The 13,852-nt window shown below is 38.2% G+C and overlaps 1 protein-coding gene across 1 annotated transcript in view; it reads right to left on the bottom strand.

Annotated features, from left to right (window-relative positions):
• Positions 1-13,852, bottom strand: part of smurf2 (SMAD specific E3 ubiquitin protein ligase 2) — a 48,423-nt gene that overhangs the window by 23,386 nt on the left and 11,185 nt on the right. Inside the window, exon 2 of the mRNA XM_040119832.1 lies at positions 90-128. Within this exon, the coding sequence (XP_039975766.1) occupies positions 90-128 (39 nt within the window). The remainder of the gene's footprint in view (positions 1-89; positions 129-13,852) is intronic.

Raw genomic sequence — 13,852 nt, 5'->3', positions numbered from 1 at the left:
ATGCATCATTTATCCAACCAAAAGGGAAAACAGCGTGTGAAAAGAAAATATAGGTTTATCATAAACAGCTGTCACTGGCAGATACTTACGGAAGAAATCCTTTTTCACCAGGTTTTTAGCGCAGAGGACTGAAAGAGAGAAAGAGTTGAGTTAATTTAACATACACACTAAATTAACAAATAGTAAATCAGAGTTATGTTAAAAATCCTGCTGACCAGCAGCATGATCATTTGCTAACTGCTCATTTGCTAACTTTTAAGTTTTATGTTTTTTTTATATTCAGTTTTTACTTGAGAAGCATATGTTAGAAAAGTGGCAGGAATTTGCATGGGTGAGCAGCAGGAAATGATTTGTCTCGTTCAGGATTCAAGTAAGAAAACACTGCTGAGAACAACTGTAGTACAGACCTGAGTCAAACACAGACTAACTTTTGTATAGACTATACAGACCAGCTCTTACCTACAATCAGGCTGCATTTTTATAGCACAGAATGCCAACAACATACGTTAAGACACCTTGTCAGCAACAACAAAGGAAGCAAATCCTTAGATGCTAGTTAAAAATTGAAACTTTAGAGCAATTAACAGCTATATTAGATTTATCCTTAGAATAGAAAAACTTAAAAAAAATAAAACATGTCATCCTGTAGTCATCATTACAACATTCAGCCTTTAAGCTAAAGGAGGTGCTGTCTTTCTATAGCCTGCCTACAGCAGAGAGGCTGATCCTGTTGATCTACTCCAAGAGCCATGGAGGCAGTTGCTGAGGTGAAGAGGCAGTGCCACTTACACCCACCTGTATGTGTGGATGGATTGGGAAGCTCAGTAACCACCTGGGCGTCTGGAGTTAAGAGTTACAGCCAGTGAGTCAGGCACCAGAAATACAGTTTTGGCTTAGCTTATTTCTATGATAAAGTTTACTGAGGAAGCAGACACTAATTGGTCTGGATACTGATGTGGTTGATTCATTGAGTTGAAGAGGGATGAGACAATAATCAATGTATGCGTAATATATATATTGATAAAAACCTACAACAGCAAACAAAGTTAGAAACACTGAACCATTTCAAAGAAACTAAAAACAAAAGGTTCAACTAATTCAAAGAGTTTAATTTGATACAGTTCAAAGTCTCACCCCACTCAAAAATGTATTTTGCTTATGATCACTTCAATTGGAGGTTTTATCATCACTGTGCAGAATGATCAATGTGCAGAGTTTGACACTACAAGGCTGTTTTCACATTCATCTGGTAAAGTGAGAAAGTCTCTGCCTACTTTAAATCTGTTGTTAAGACATGTGCGTACTGCACCAGCATGACTTTGTTATATTACACTTCTGTGGGACTTAAAGTATGGAAACTTGAAACCTCCTGTGCAACGACATTGAGAATGGACTTTGGAGTAAAGTAGGAGGCATCTTGTGCCTATTAGTTTAAAATCCTGGAATGCACAGTATTGGCATTTTTCATGAGGGAGAAGCAGTAACAATATTAGACACAAATCATTTTTCCAAGAGTATTTTCATACATTTTTATAACATGTATGGACTAGATCTCACCTTACAGTAAAAATGTTTATTTCTGCATAAATAATTTTAAATTGAGTAAAAACTAGGTTTGAACTTAGTGAATAACTTCACCCTGGCCTTGCACTGCTAGACTAACTCATTTTCTGCAAGAACACATATATATACACATATATATATAGATATCTCTATCTCTATCTATCTATTTTTAGATAGATATCTCTATCTCTATCTATCTATCTCTAGATAGATATCTCTATCTCTATCTATCTATCTCTAGATAGATATCTCTATCTCTATCTATCTATCTCTAGATAGATATGTATATATGTATATATATATATATATATATATATGTGTGTGTGTGTGTGTGTGTGTGTGTGTGTGTGTGTGTGTGTGTGTGTGTGTGTGTGTGTGTGTGTATATATATATATATATATATATATATATGTGTCTATATATGTGTGTGTGTATATATATATACATACATATACACATAAACATATACATACACACATACATATACACATAAACATATACATACAAACAAACAAACATATATAAATATATAATATATATATATATAATATCTATATATATATAAAATATATCTATATATATCTATATAAAATATATATAAAATCTATCTATATCAATCATATAATAATCTATCTATCTCTATTTATCTATATCTCTATCTCTATATATCTATATCTCTATCTCTATCTATCTATATCTATATATATATATATATATATATCTATATCTATATCAATATAAATAAATAAATATATAAATAAATAACTCAACTAAAAATAACTAAACTATTTTGATAATCCATTAATCATTTAAGTAATTTTCCAAATATTCTTCTGATTCAAACTTCTGCTGCTTTTCTTGTCCTGTGTAAGAGTAAACTGAATCTCTTTGGATTTTAGCCTGTTGTTTGGACCATGCCATCAATCCTAAGGGCTCACCTTGGACTTTTCACCAATTTAAATATCAAATGATTCAATGATTAATCTACAAAATAGGCAGATTAATCAATGATAAATAATAATAATCAATACTCACAGACCTAGCTGATTGTACAGTATGTGCCTTGTCTGTGGCCCGGTTTGCCCACTCCTCTCATGTGCAGGTGAGAGTGCTCAGACTTTACTTTGCTAATGCAAATAGACAAAGGCACACCCATAGTGTCAGACTGCTGCTTAAGCCATTCAATATGCAGCTGTCGCCTAATCCCATGCCACACATACTCAGACACACAACCACACTATGTCAAATATCACCCTGGATCATTTTAGGCCTGAGCTGAAACAATTTTTACCCATCAGGAAACGGAGGGAGGAGGACATACCTTCTAAGAGATGTGTCGACCAAGTTAAATACACAAATCACCAGCTTTACACACCACTATCTACATATGCATGGTGTTTACAGTTGCACGACACACACACACACACACACACACACACACACACACACACACACACACACACACACACACACACACACACACAGAGACACAGACACAGACAGACCGACAGGATGCATACCCTCCTCGGGGGATGAGGGGGGTGCAGAACATGCTCGACAGATGAGGGAGAATTTCTTTCCGCAAACATCCCTGGGAATGTGTTACGTTCCAGTGAAACCCACCTCATTTCTAAAACATCTGGTATGCATCGCTTACGGTCGCACTCTTCCTGAACACACAAGCGAGCATGTGCGTTCGCACACACACGTACATACACACAGGCCCCTGAGACACTTTGCTCTCCACTCCAACTATTAACGGGCACAGAGGAATAAATGTGTATGTACTATATATGTGCGTGTGAAGGCATTGAGGCTTTGAGGGACGTGGAAAAGGTGGAGTAAGGTAACAGGTGACAGTCTCTTGCATGTCCATATGCCACAGACAACGTGTATAATGTGAAAAAGAGATTGAGAGTGATTTGGTAATGTTTCTAGAGGGGAAAACATATCAAGCACTCTGTTTCCCAAGTCTAGATGTCATAATGCAATTAATCTACATGAGGTAAATAGAAAGAATGTGAACAACTATTCTAAAGCAAAGTAAGGCAGAAGCAACAAAAATCTACATTCACAGTCCAGACAGGAATAAAGATATGACAAAGACAATATTAGACCAACTGCAGGGTAAGGCATGACATGACAAGGCTCACACAAGAGCCAGCTCAGTTTAAACCAAGCTAAGCCTAGGAAAGCCTGCACACCCTCCTGTACCTAAGCAATCCTCAACTAGCCACACGGCAGGAAGGCACACTACAATTATACCTATATAGGTTCCTTATGAAAACATACAAGGGGCCGAATTACAGTTGAAAACAGAAAATGTACAGAAAACCACAGGAATGGTAGACACAGGGAGACAACGGCAGCAGGGAAGCCAATTAAGAGTCTGAGGCTGCAGAGAAGGAGAGCGTGAGGACAGCAATCAGGAAGCAATGAAATCTAAGCATCAGAATACAGTTGTCATTACGCACTGAAGAAACACAGTCATTGTAAAATGTAATGACGATGTACGTGAACTTACGTTGAGCTGTATTTTACAGATGTGTATAATAGGTAGTTTCTACTCTGAGAGATTGAAGATCAAAAACCTGTCTCTGAGATAAACGTAAGCAACAGTACAACTAGGTCATATGATGTGCTGTTTGACACTGTCAGAGACAAATTGTTTAGGGAGGGGTGAGCTGCGATATTGTTTAAAAACAGGGATAAGGGTGCACATTTTCAGACAGTCTCCCCTCAAAGACATTCATAGCGGTGAAATCAGTTGTTGGCATGAAAAGTGCCACAAATAGTTGTGTAAAAAAAAAAAACAGTTTAGGAAAAAAGAGCTAGAGAGAGAAGTTCAAACCCAATGTGCAGTCCTGGTTGAAATTATTGCCCCACCTTAATATTAAGTACAGAATTTAGAATATCTTAAGAAATAAATGCAATTTAAAAAAAAAAAAAAAACTTTTATAGCGAAATAAAAAAAATTAAATAAAATGCACACTTGACACAATTATTGGCATCCTTTTGATTAATTGAAATTAGTTCCTCAAAGAAAATAAAAAAAAACAAGACCCATCTGTGCTTAATTTTCAGTATTCACATGACCTGAATTAACCAATGAATCATGGTTTTACTGCACAAAAAAGGGGCTGATTGTTTCCAGTTTCTTTTTCACAATGGCAGAGATAAGAGAGCTGTCTGACTGAATCAGAAATGCTATTATCAAAAAACATTATTGTTACGTACATAACAAATGTTTAAATAGTTCATAATATTATGAAGAAGTTTCATAGTCAAACTGTTAAGATGCTTCCAGGATGTGGCGCTAAGAAGAAACTAAATGAGAGAAATCTGCAAAGGTTGATGCGGATGGTGGAAAAAACACCACACAAGTCATTTAAAGCGGTTTAGTTTGACATGGAGCAATCTGGATTGGTGGTCTCCGCCCTTTCCATATGCTATGCTCTAATCCAAGTAGGTCTCCACGTGCGAAGGCCAAGGAGGACACCACTATCGAAAGAAAGGAACAAAAAGCCAAGACTAATGTTTCCAAAACTTTCATAGATAAGCCACAGTCTTTTTTCTGATAATGTTCTATGGACAGATGAAACCAAAGTAGAGCTCTTTGGGAATGCATTGCATCAGTTTGTTTATAGATGACGAAATGAAGCACATAAGGGAAGAACAATCTACCTACAGTAAAACATGGTGGAGGTTTTATCATGCTGTGGGGCTGCTTTGCTCTGGTACTGGAGGCACTCAATGTATTAAATGAATGATGAAATCAGAAGATTACCGAGGCATTTTAGAGCGAAATGTGTTATCCAGTATCAGAAAACTTGGCTTGAGGTGGAGGTCTTGGGTCTTTCAGCAGGACATTGACCAAGAGCACACATCCAGCAGCACAAGAATGGTTGAACAGGACAAGAGGGTATTGTTTTAAAGTGGCCAGCAATGAGTCTTGAGTTAAATCCCATTTAAAACCTTTGGAGAGAGCTGAAATCTGCCTTTGTAAAAAAGGACTCCTGCAAACTTAAAAGAGCTTGAACGCATAGCAGTGGAAGAGTGGCAGAAACTACCAGCAGACAGGTGCAAGAAGCTTCTAGATAGCCACAAGAAAGATTTAGGGTGCCAATAACTGTTCTAGGGGGGCACATTGGTTCATCGAGATAAAGTGCAACATTAGTTGCACTGATTAAACAGTCAGGTGCCATTAAACCATTTCAGAAGAAGGTGTGGAGTTTGGTCTCCCAAGATCCAGTATGTGGCAGTACTTACAATTGAGGCACTTGCTGTCTACTGTGCTGGGTTCTCCAATAGCACCCCCCCAGCAATCTTAATTGCGCTCTGATTTCATTAAAATATATCTTGACTGGGTCATGAGGCCTCCAAATAATATTGAAAAATATTTTGCCAGGCTACAACACTTTAGCAGCATTAAGGACTAACTGGGAGAAAGATTTAAAACTTCCATTTAATGAGTTAGAATGGAATAGGATATGCCAAAAATCAAAAGAAAGTTGTTGAGGGATGTAAAAGTAAGACTCATTCAACTTAAAATCCTCAATCGCTTCTATTAGACACCATCTAGATTACATCAATTAGGTCTTAAAAACACAGCAGACTGCTGGAAATGTCAGAATTCAGAGGGTTCATTACTCCATGCTCTCTGGCACTACCTTAAGAGTCAAAACTTCTGGGAACAAGTCCACAACTGTATAAATGAGATCACTAGCAATGACTTTGAATTCTCTCCCAAGTTATATGTGCTGGGTTACCCATAAGCTGTCAAGGATTGTGGTAATGCAGAACTGATCCAAACTGCCATAATGGTGGGTAGGCAGATTTTATTTAGGAGATGGAAAAAGACAGAAGCTCCCTCTTATTAGGAGGTTCACATAACTTGGAAAGCTGGCCCAATATGAACACATTTTCTAAAGAAGGACTGACAGATAGGAAGATTATATCTTAAAATGGGAAAAATGCCAGATCTACAGTATATCTCCAAGGATAAATAATGCTTGCAAAATATGTGTTGATTTTGGCAGAATATATTCAGCTAGATGGAAGTTTTCCAGAGACCTTTATCGAAGTTTTAGCCATTGATTACCATATTTGTGTGATACAGCCATCCTTACCTTATCAAAAAGGATGTATAGTACAGCAGAATCAATCAGTAAATGATAACTGAATTATTAAAGAAGTACCTTATACTAGTTAGAAAATCATGTATAATTTCACTTGTGAACTAATTTTTAATTAAACAGACTGGTATTGTAGTTGGTTTCTTATTTCCCGTCACTTCTTAGTTGTGTAAGGCTGCACGAGGTGAAATGTCACTTTCTGTGACAATCTTTTAATCATGGACTACTTAGCTTAGCTGCAGATGAATTGTTTTTAATAAAAAGAACTACTTATGTAGTTAGTGTAAAACAGTGTTGACTTTACATTCAAACTTATGATCAAACTTATTGTCCGTTGATGCAACAGGCTTCTTTCATTGCTTCAATTTTTGTTTTACTTAATATCACTGTAAATACATCTAGTGTGACCAAGCCAAATAATACAATGTTTCATTTATGTAAGAGCCTGTCTATTCAGCTCCTTTTACTCTTAAGCTTCAACCTATACGAGAAAATGTGAAAATTACCCAGTCCACACATCCAAAAAGGGGGGAAAAAAGAAGAGAAGACTACTTCCTTTAGTTAAGCTACGGGGAGTATCAGCAAAGTCTCTTTCTTTCTTTCTTTCTAAGGTAGAGTGATTGATGCTGCGAGTGTTGAGGACTCAAAGCGTTCTTAGATGTCTGACATGAAGGATGGGCTTGGTTTGTGGGACCCTTGGTCTGAGCTACCATGTCACCCTCTGTGGCAGGAATTTCATTTATGTTTGATGGAGCTTCTCTAAGGGTTTCTGCTTCTTTCGCTCTGACAGCCCTTTGCATAAATCCGAATTTTAACACACCCTGTGATCATAAAAGTCTCTAATGATGTTGTTTTAATTTCAACTGTGATGCACTGAATTTATTCTGAAAAGAAATCAAATAAATAATAGAAAGGAGGGGCTAGGGGGTTCTGAATGTAGGGCAGGCAGGAATGGGAGTGAAAAGTGTGGAGAAGGAAACAATGAAAAAAGAAGCTTAATGTTTTGATCCAACGATTAGAAAATTGATTTTATGCCTTTTAATGCGATTATTTTAAGTTCATGACTGGTTAATATATATATATCAGTGGAGAACCTCAGTGATGCTGAACCCCTCGCAGAGATACAGTTAGGTCCATAAGTCTTTGGACAGCGACACAGTTTTTCTTAGTTTTGCCTCTATACACCACTACAATGGATTTGAAACAAAGCCATGATTTGTGATTGAAGTACAGACTTTCCTCTTTAATTCCAGGGGTTTAACAAAATTATTGCATTAAACGTTTAGGAAGTACAGCCATTTTTATAAATGGTCCCTCATTTTCAGAGGCTCAAAAGTAATTGGACAATTCATTCTACATTATTAGTAGCTAAATGACCCAACATACACAAAATGCCATTACATTTCAAGCTTTACATAATGACATTAAGTGAAATGCTGTTGCCTCTTTAACCACCAGCTCACAAAAATTCCCCAAAATTGATGCTGTTATGGGAAATGGAGTCCTTATGATAGAAGCCTTTCCCAAGGAAAGGAAGAGGGCGAGCTTGCACCTACAGGGCAGCATTGTAAATCTGTGGTTTTATTGGTCAGCCTGGACTGGCTCAGTTCTCACACACTCTCACACACACTCTCTCACACACTCTCACACACAGTTATCGACACATACTCATTGCCGTAAGATTAAAAAAAGGATGGGAAAACTAGAGATATTAAAAGCTCATTTCAGATGCCAGCTAGAATCACATCATTATTGTTCCACTGCTGCTCTGCACAGAACCCTGTTTTTAAGGGAGTGGCAATATTTAGCAAACCCAAATAATGGAGCGGGTTGCCAGAGTTAATATGGGGTGAGGGATTAGACAGGACAAATTCAGAGAATGACTCAGAACTTCAGATTAAAATCCTTACAAAACAAATATCTAAGTGAAAAAACTACACAGAATTGACTTCATCATTCCTTGAAAGTGCACTGACAGATGGATATTTTACTGTCCCTAAAACCTCTCCCCGAGCCTGTAAATATTTCTGGCACCCTACTTCAAAGAGACCATCACAAGGGTGCCACAGCCTATAATGGCACAATATTTCATCAAAGAAAAATGTGCAACTATACATCATGAACTCAAAAATGGAAAGCTAGATAAACTAAATTTTATGGATTTTTGGCAGTTATGTTCCTTACCTTGGTGGGAAATATAAAAACTGCATGTTTTATTTGAGTATTGGCCAACTAAGGTGTTTGGAAAAGATACTCCAGCAAACTTCTCACATTTACTCAATGTCTTAACATTGAGATACTTAGCGATAAGGCTGCAATTAATGGTAATTTTAATTACTGAATAAGAAACTCCGCAACTTAGTTTCTTGCTTGCCTGACAATCCATTTTGTCTATAAAATGTCAGACAATATTGAAAAATGCCCTTTATAATTTACCAAAATATAAGATGGTCTTCAAATTCCTTGCTTTATCTGACAATCAGTCCAAAAAGATATTTCAATTTCTATCACATATGAGAAAAGCAGCGAGTTATCATGTAAAAGAAGCTAAAACCAGAGAGATATGTCTTTTTTGGTTGAAAAGAAACTGAAGCATTAATTGACTATTAAAATAGTTGCCGATTAATCATCTACCAATTGACTAATCAAAAGAATCGACACAGCTCTAATCTGGTAAATTTTTTATTTTCATTTTAGATTGCTTGATGTATGTTTTTATTTGAGGCATTCATCATTTGCATTCTGCACCAAAAATCTGAGAAAAAAAATATTTAAAAAAAACTGTCTTTTAAAAATTTAAGCATCAGAAGAATACATTTTAAGCAGAAATCGTGTACTACCATAGTTGTGTCACATGATGAGTGTTTCAAACAGCCATGTCTGTATCACATATAGGACCAAACCATGAGATGACTGACTCATTACACTCCTCAACACATTGTAACTTTCTTCTCTGTCCAAAAACACACAAGACACAAACTCCCGAAATGCATCACATAACCCTGTGCATCTCGGCCCATCTAAAATCCTCTGTTGTCATGGTGACGGCCAGTATCGAGGCAAAGCTGAGAGAAGGGTTTCTCTGTGTTGACTGTGTTTCTCATTCCAGTCGCACTGCCTCACACAGCCAGGGACTGCAGCGCTGACTGATGGGGCTGAGGGAGGGTGGGGGCAGAGACACAACCGCAGAGAGACAGACAGGATGAGCACCACTGAGAGATTCACAGCAAGAGACGGGTACAGACATTTAAAATGACAATCAAAGAAAAGTGTATTAGAGGCCTTTTTCCACTTCAGCAAATCACTTACAACAGAATGGACTCTTGACAGGGGTGACAAGTCAGCGTACAGTTTTATAATAATAATAATTTGAGGATGTGATTGCAGGCAGAGAGGCTCATCCACACAAAAAGGTTCAAACTGATCAAAGCATAGTTAAAAAAATGCAGCATCATCTAACGACCACCTACAGCCTCAAACATTACCAGTGGAAGGAACAAATACTTGGCAAATTTGTTAGTGACTAAGTGGAATAATAACCTGGTGGCTCACATGAAGGCAGAGACTGAGACCTTGGGGTGAAGTTAAAGTTCCACCTGTGGGGAGAGGATAGGCCGAGTTTCTCACAGGCTGGGACACAAAGAGCCCTACTGTGCGGGCGAATCAATGAAGTTCGCCAGACTCAAGCCAAACACCTGGGGAGGGGTACGTCACATGACAACTAGGGGAGGGAGGGTAGGGGGTGTCACCATGGAAGCAATCTTTGGTTGAAGGACAAGATGGAACTGCAAATGTACTTTCATCTGTTGTCAACTGACATATACCAACATTTTAACAGTCACACAATAATACAAAGAAGCATGGGAAAAGAAAAGAGCACTGTGGGGAAAAGAGGGTTCACACAGCCTCAGTATGTTGCTCTGTGGTTAACCATCACACTGGAGTCTATGAGGTGGAGGAAATGGGGGTGTGGGAACAGAGACAACTGCCTGGTCATAATTTCACCATTCCCATCCCTGTCCAAAATCAAAACTGTGTGGAAACAGCTTAAAAAGAGGAAGAGGGAGAGGAGGCATTTCAAAACATCAGCCATTCTCTTGGTTGCATTGAATAACTGTATGAGAACCTAAACATATCTCTTCAGGCCCACTAGCTAAAGCTGACCCAGTTCTCAACCTCTCTTCCTGTCCACCTGGCTCCTCCAGTCCAGTGCGCCAGACCCAACCCCGCCAGACAGTCTGACACATCTTCAGGGAACTGTACTCCCCCACCACCTCCCACAACTCTCCCTGCCCCCAACCTTTCCTCTGCCTGTCTGCCTGTTTGTCTCTCTGCCTTGTTTTGACTCCAGGCCCAGGATCGTGCACTCTCATGCGTAGCATTGTTCTTCTATAAACAAAAGGCTTCCTTTTCTCCCCTCTACTCATCCATAGCCTCTCTGGGACTTAAAAACCCACAGGGAGGGACAAAATGGAGATGAAGAAGGCTGAGTTATGACTGACAAGTTCTGTTGGCTTTGCTAGTGAACCTGTTCTTTAGCTTTCTCTTGCTAATCTCTGAGCCATGTCATAATCAATCTCCTCTGACAGTATGATGGTTAATGTTTGGTCTTGAACACTCCCTCTGTAAGCCCCAGTCAATGATGCTGCAGTAGAGGGAGGCTGATATTAGCTGGATGCTGGAGCTTCCATGCAAGGCAACCTCATAGACATGGAGCCATTCAGTCTAACACAGGAAGGAAATAAGGCGCAGTTCATTGGGAATAAGTCCAAGTTCATTTTGAACAGAACAAACTCAATGACTGACCAATAGCCTTTTTTGACCAAAAAGTTCCAGAACTATGGAGCCTAACGAACTAAGCTCTACAACTAAAAGTGTCCTTACGAGTGTCTTTGCTTTTATTTAATAAAAATAAAAAAAGACACATGCAGATGTGGAAAATAAGGATAACTTAATCTTCAGTTTCCAAAGTACACAATCTGCTCAGTATTTGATGGTTATTCATTTCTGTTTTAGTGCATAATTGCGATGAGACTTTTAGTAAGTAAGCAAATAAATAAATAAATAAATAAATAAATAGTTTTCTTTTTTCTTTATCTTTTGTGCACTTGCTTACATCTCGCTCCCTCTCTCTCTCTCTCTCTCTCTCATTCACTCAGCTTTCTCAACCACCGTTCCTTCTCTGTTAACTCGCTCGACCACTGCTCACTCATGTTCAACCCCTAGCTCTTTTTCTTTTTTCAAAACAAGTCGGGAAGCCAACAACAAAGCCTATCTTAATTTTTAATGTTAATAGACAACAAAAGATTTTGATCCCCTCATAAAGGGAGAGTACCTGTTTTGTGAATGAATTACGTATATTGCATTTGCTGCAGGGTCTGTGTCCGACTAATCAGTGACAGACAGCCCTTTCCTTGAAACTCTCCCCATAATTTCCTAAAAATTAGTTGGTATATAGCTGTGAATTACTTGTGTACTTACAAGAAAGGCCTATGCAATTTGGTAGTAATTGTAAGAGAAATCGAGAAAGTATTAGTTGCTACAGTTCTTAATTACATCCTCGTTATATTCAAGCTTTTGAGAAAAAAGTTGGAAATTATGTAGTCGGTAAGTGAAAAATAGTTCATAAGCAGACGTTAATATCCATCTGAAAGACTAACAATAACTGTGCAAGGATATTTCTTGGAAAAATCCTATTAATTTACAAGTAAATTATCAGCTAATTTTCAGGAAATTATGAAGGAAGTTTCAAGGGAAAATGCTGGAAAATATTGGACCCATAAAATAAAGTGTCATCAACTTAGTCCCTGCTTCTTCCGGTCAAAATGCAGGTTAAGTTCTCGAGTTCCTCAAAACATTTTGGTCCCCTGGGGAAGGTCCTACAAATTTCAGAGCTGCCAACTGCCATCGTCAGGATCCAACAATATAACTTTCAGGGCAACAAATGGTTAATTCGACTAAAGTTCCAACTGATTTAATATTTACGTCCATATTCTGATGCATGTAAAATGTAACGTAAGCAAGTGTTACTGCATCAAAAACCTCAGTATCGCTCAAAAGCTGATACCGGACAAACAACGTCTAAAAAAAAGCCCTGCTTTACGGTGGAGTCCAGTGCCACAGAGTCAACCACACCACCCATTCACTGATTACATTCTGCGCTGCCCTGCAGACAAGAGTGGGTTACTTATTTTAAACCACATAACTTTAGCCCTTAACTGGAATCATACAGAATAGAGTGGGGAAGCGGGGTAGAATTTCAGGAACTCAGTCCAACTCATCAGGGGGTGCAGGCTAACTGTGGAAATGTGGTTAAGGCAATTTGACTTGTAGGCACTAGGAAATATCTCCGCTTTGACAGATTTTTAAGTCATAGCAAATCCACTTATGCAATATGCAAATCTGATAAGACTTCTGCTCACATATTACAGATATTAGAGTCACTGGTAGCAGAGTGATCATGGAACTACTGACTGCCAGGAAAATCTTCTAATGCCTCTAAACAGATCTGCAATTTCCAAGATTTAGAAAATTAGAAAGGAAAAAGTAATAAAATCTCCCCGTACATCATTTAATACTGAGAGGAAAACAGAAAGGAACACTTCTTAAAAAAAAGAGGGGAAAAACACCTAGATCCCCTCCTCCCAAAATTCAAAAAATTATACAGGCATTCAAAGACATGCTCGATCTCCATTTCACACGTGCCCTGAGTAAGGAAGGGAAAGAACAATGCTGTCAACATTTGAGTAGTGGAGAGGAAACCAGCAGTGAAACTTATTAAGAGACTCATAGTCCCTGTGATGTGCATTTAACACCACAAAGCAAACACAGAATATTTAGATTCTCAGGACTCCTGTTACAAACTTGAGGAAAAGGACATCTGGGGACATCTGTTGCACCAAAGCACTGTGGCCAGACACAAAAAACTGAGGAATTAGAAAAAAGAAAAGACAGAAGACATAATATTTCACCCATAGCTTCTCTTCATAAAAGGATAAAAGGGCATGACTAAGAGAAGCCATGTATCATTACACATCACACTCAGCACCTGCTGGAAAAATGAGGAGCGGTCTCATGAAACAAATTGAGACAGGAAATAGAGACCTGTTCTGCCAGGTGGTATTATATATAAATGATGTGCTGTGGTTTGAAAA

Source organism: Xiphias gladius, chromosome 3 (assembly GCF_016859285.1).
Source record: "Xiphias gladius isolate SHS-SW01 ecotype Sanya breed wild chromosome 3, ASM1685928v1, whole genome shotgun sequence".
In the NCBI taxonomy this organism is placed as follows: Eukaryota; Metazoa; Chordata; class Actinopteri; order Istiophoriformes; family Xiphiidae; genus Xiphias; species Xiphias gladius.
This window is presented reverse-complemented; position numbering and strand designations above follow the sequence as displayed.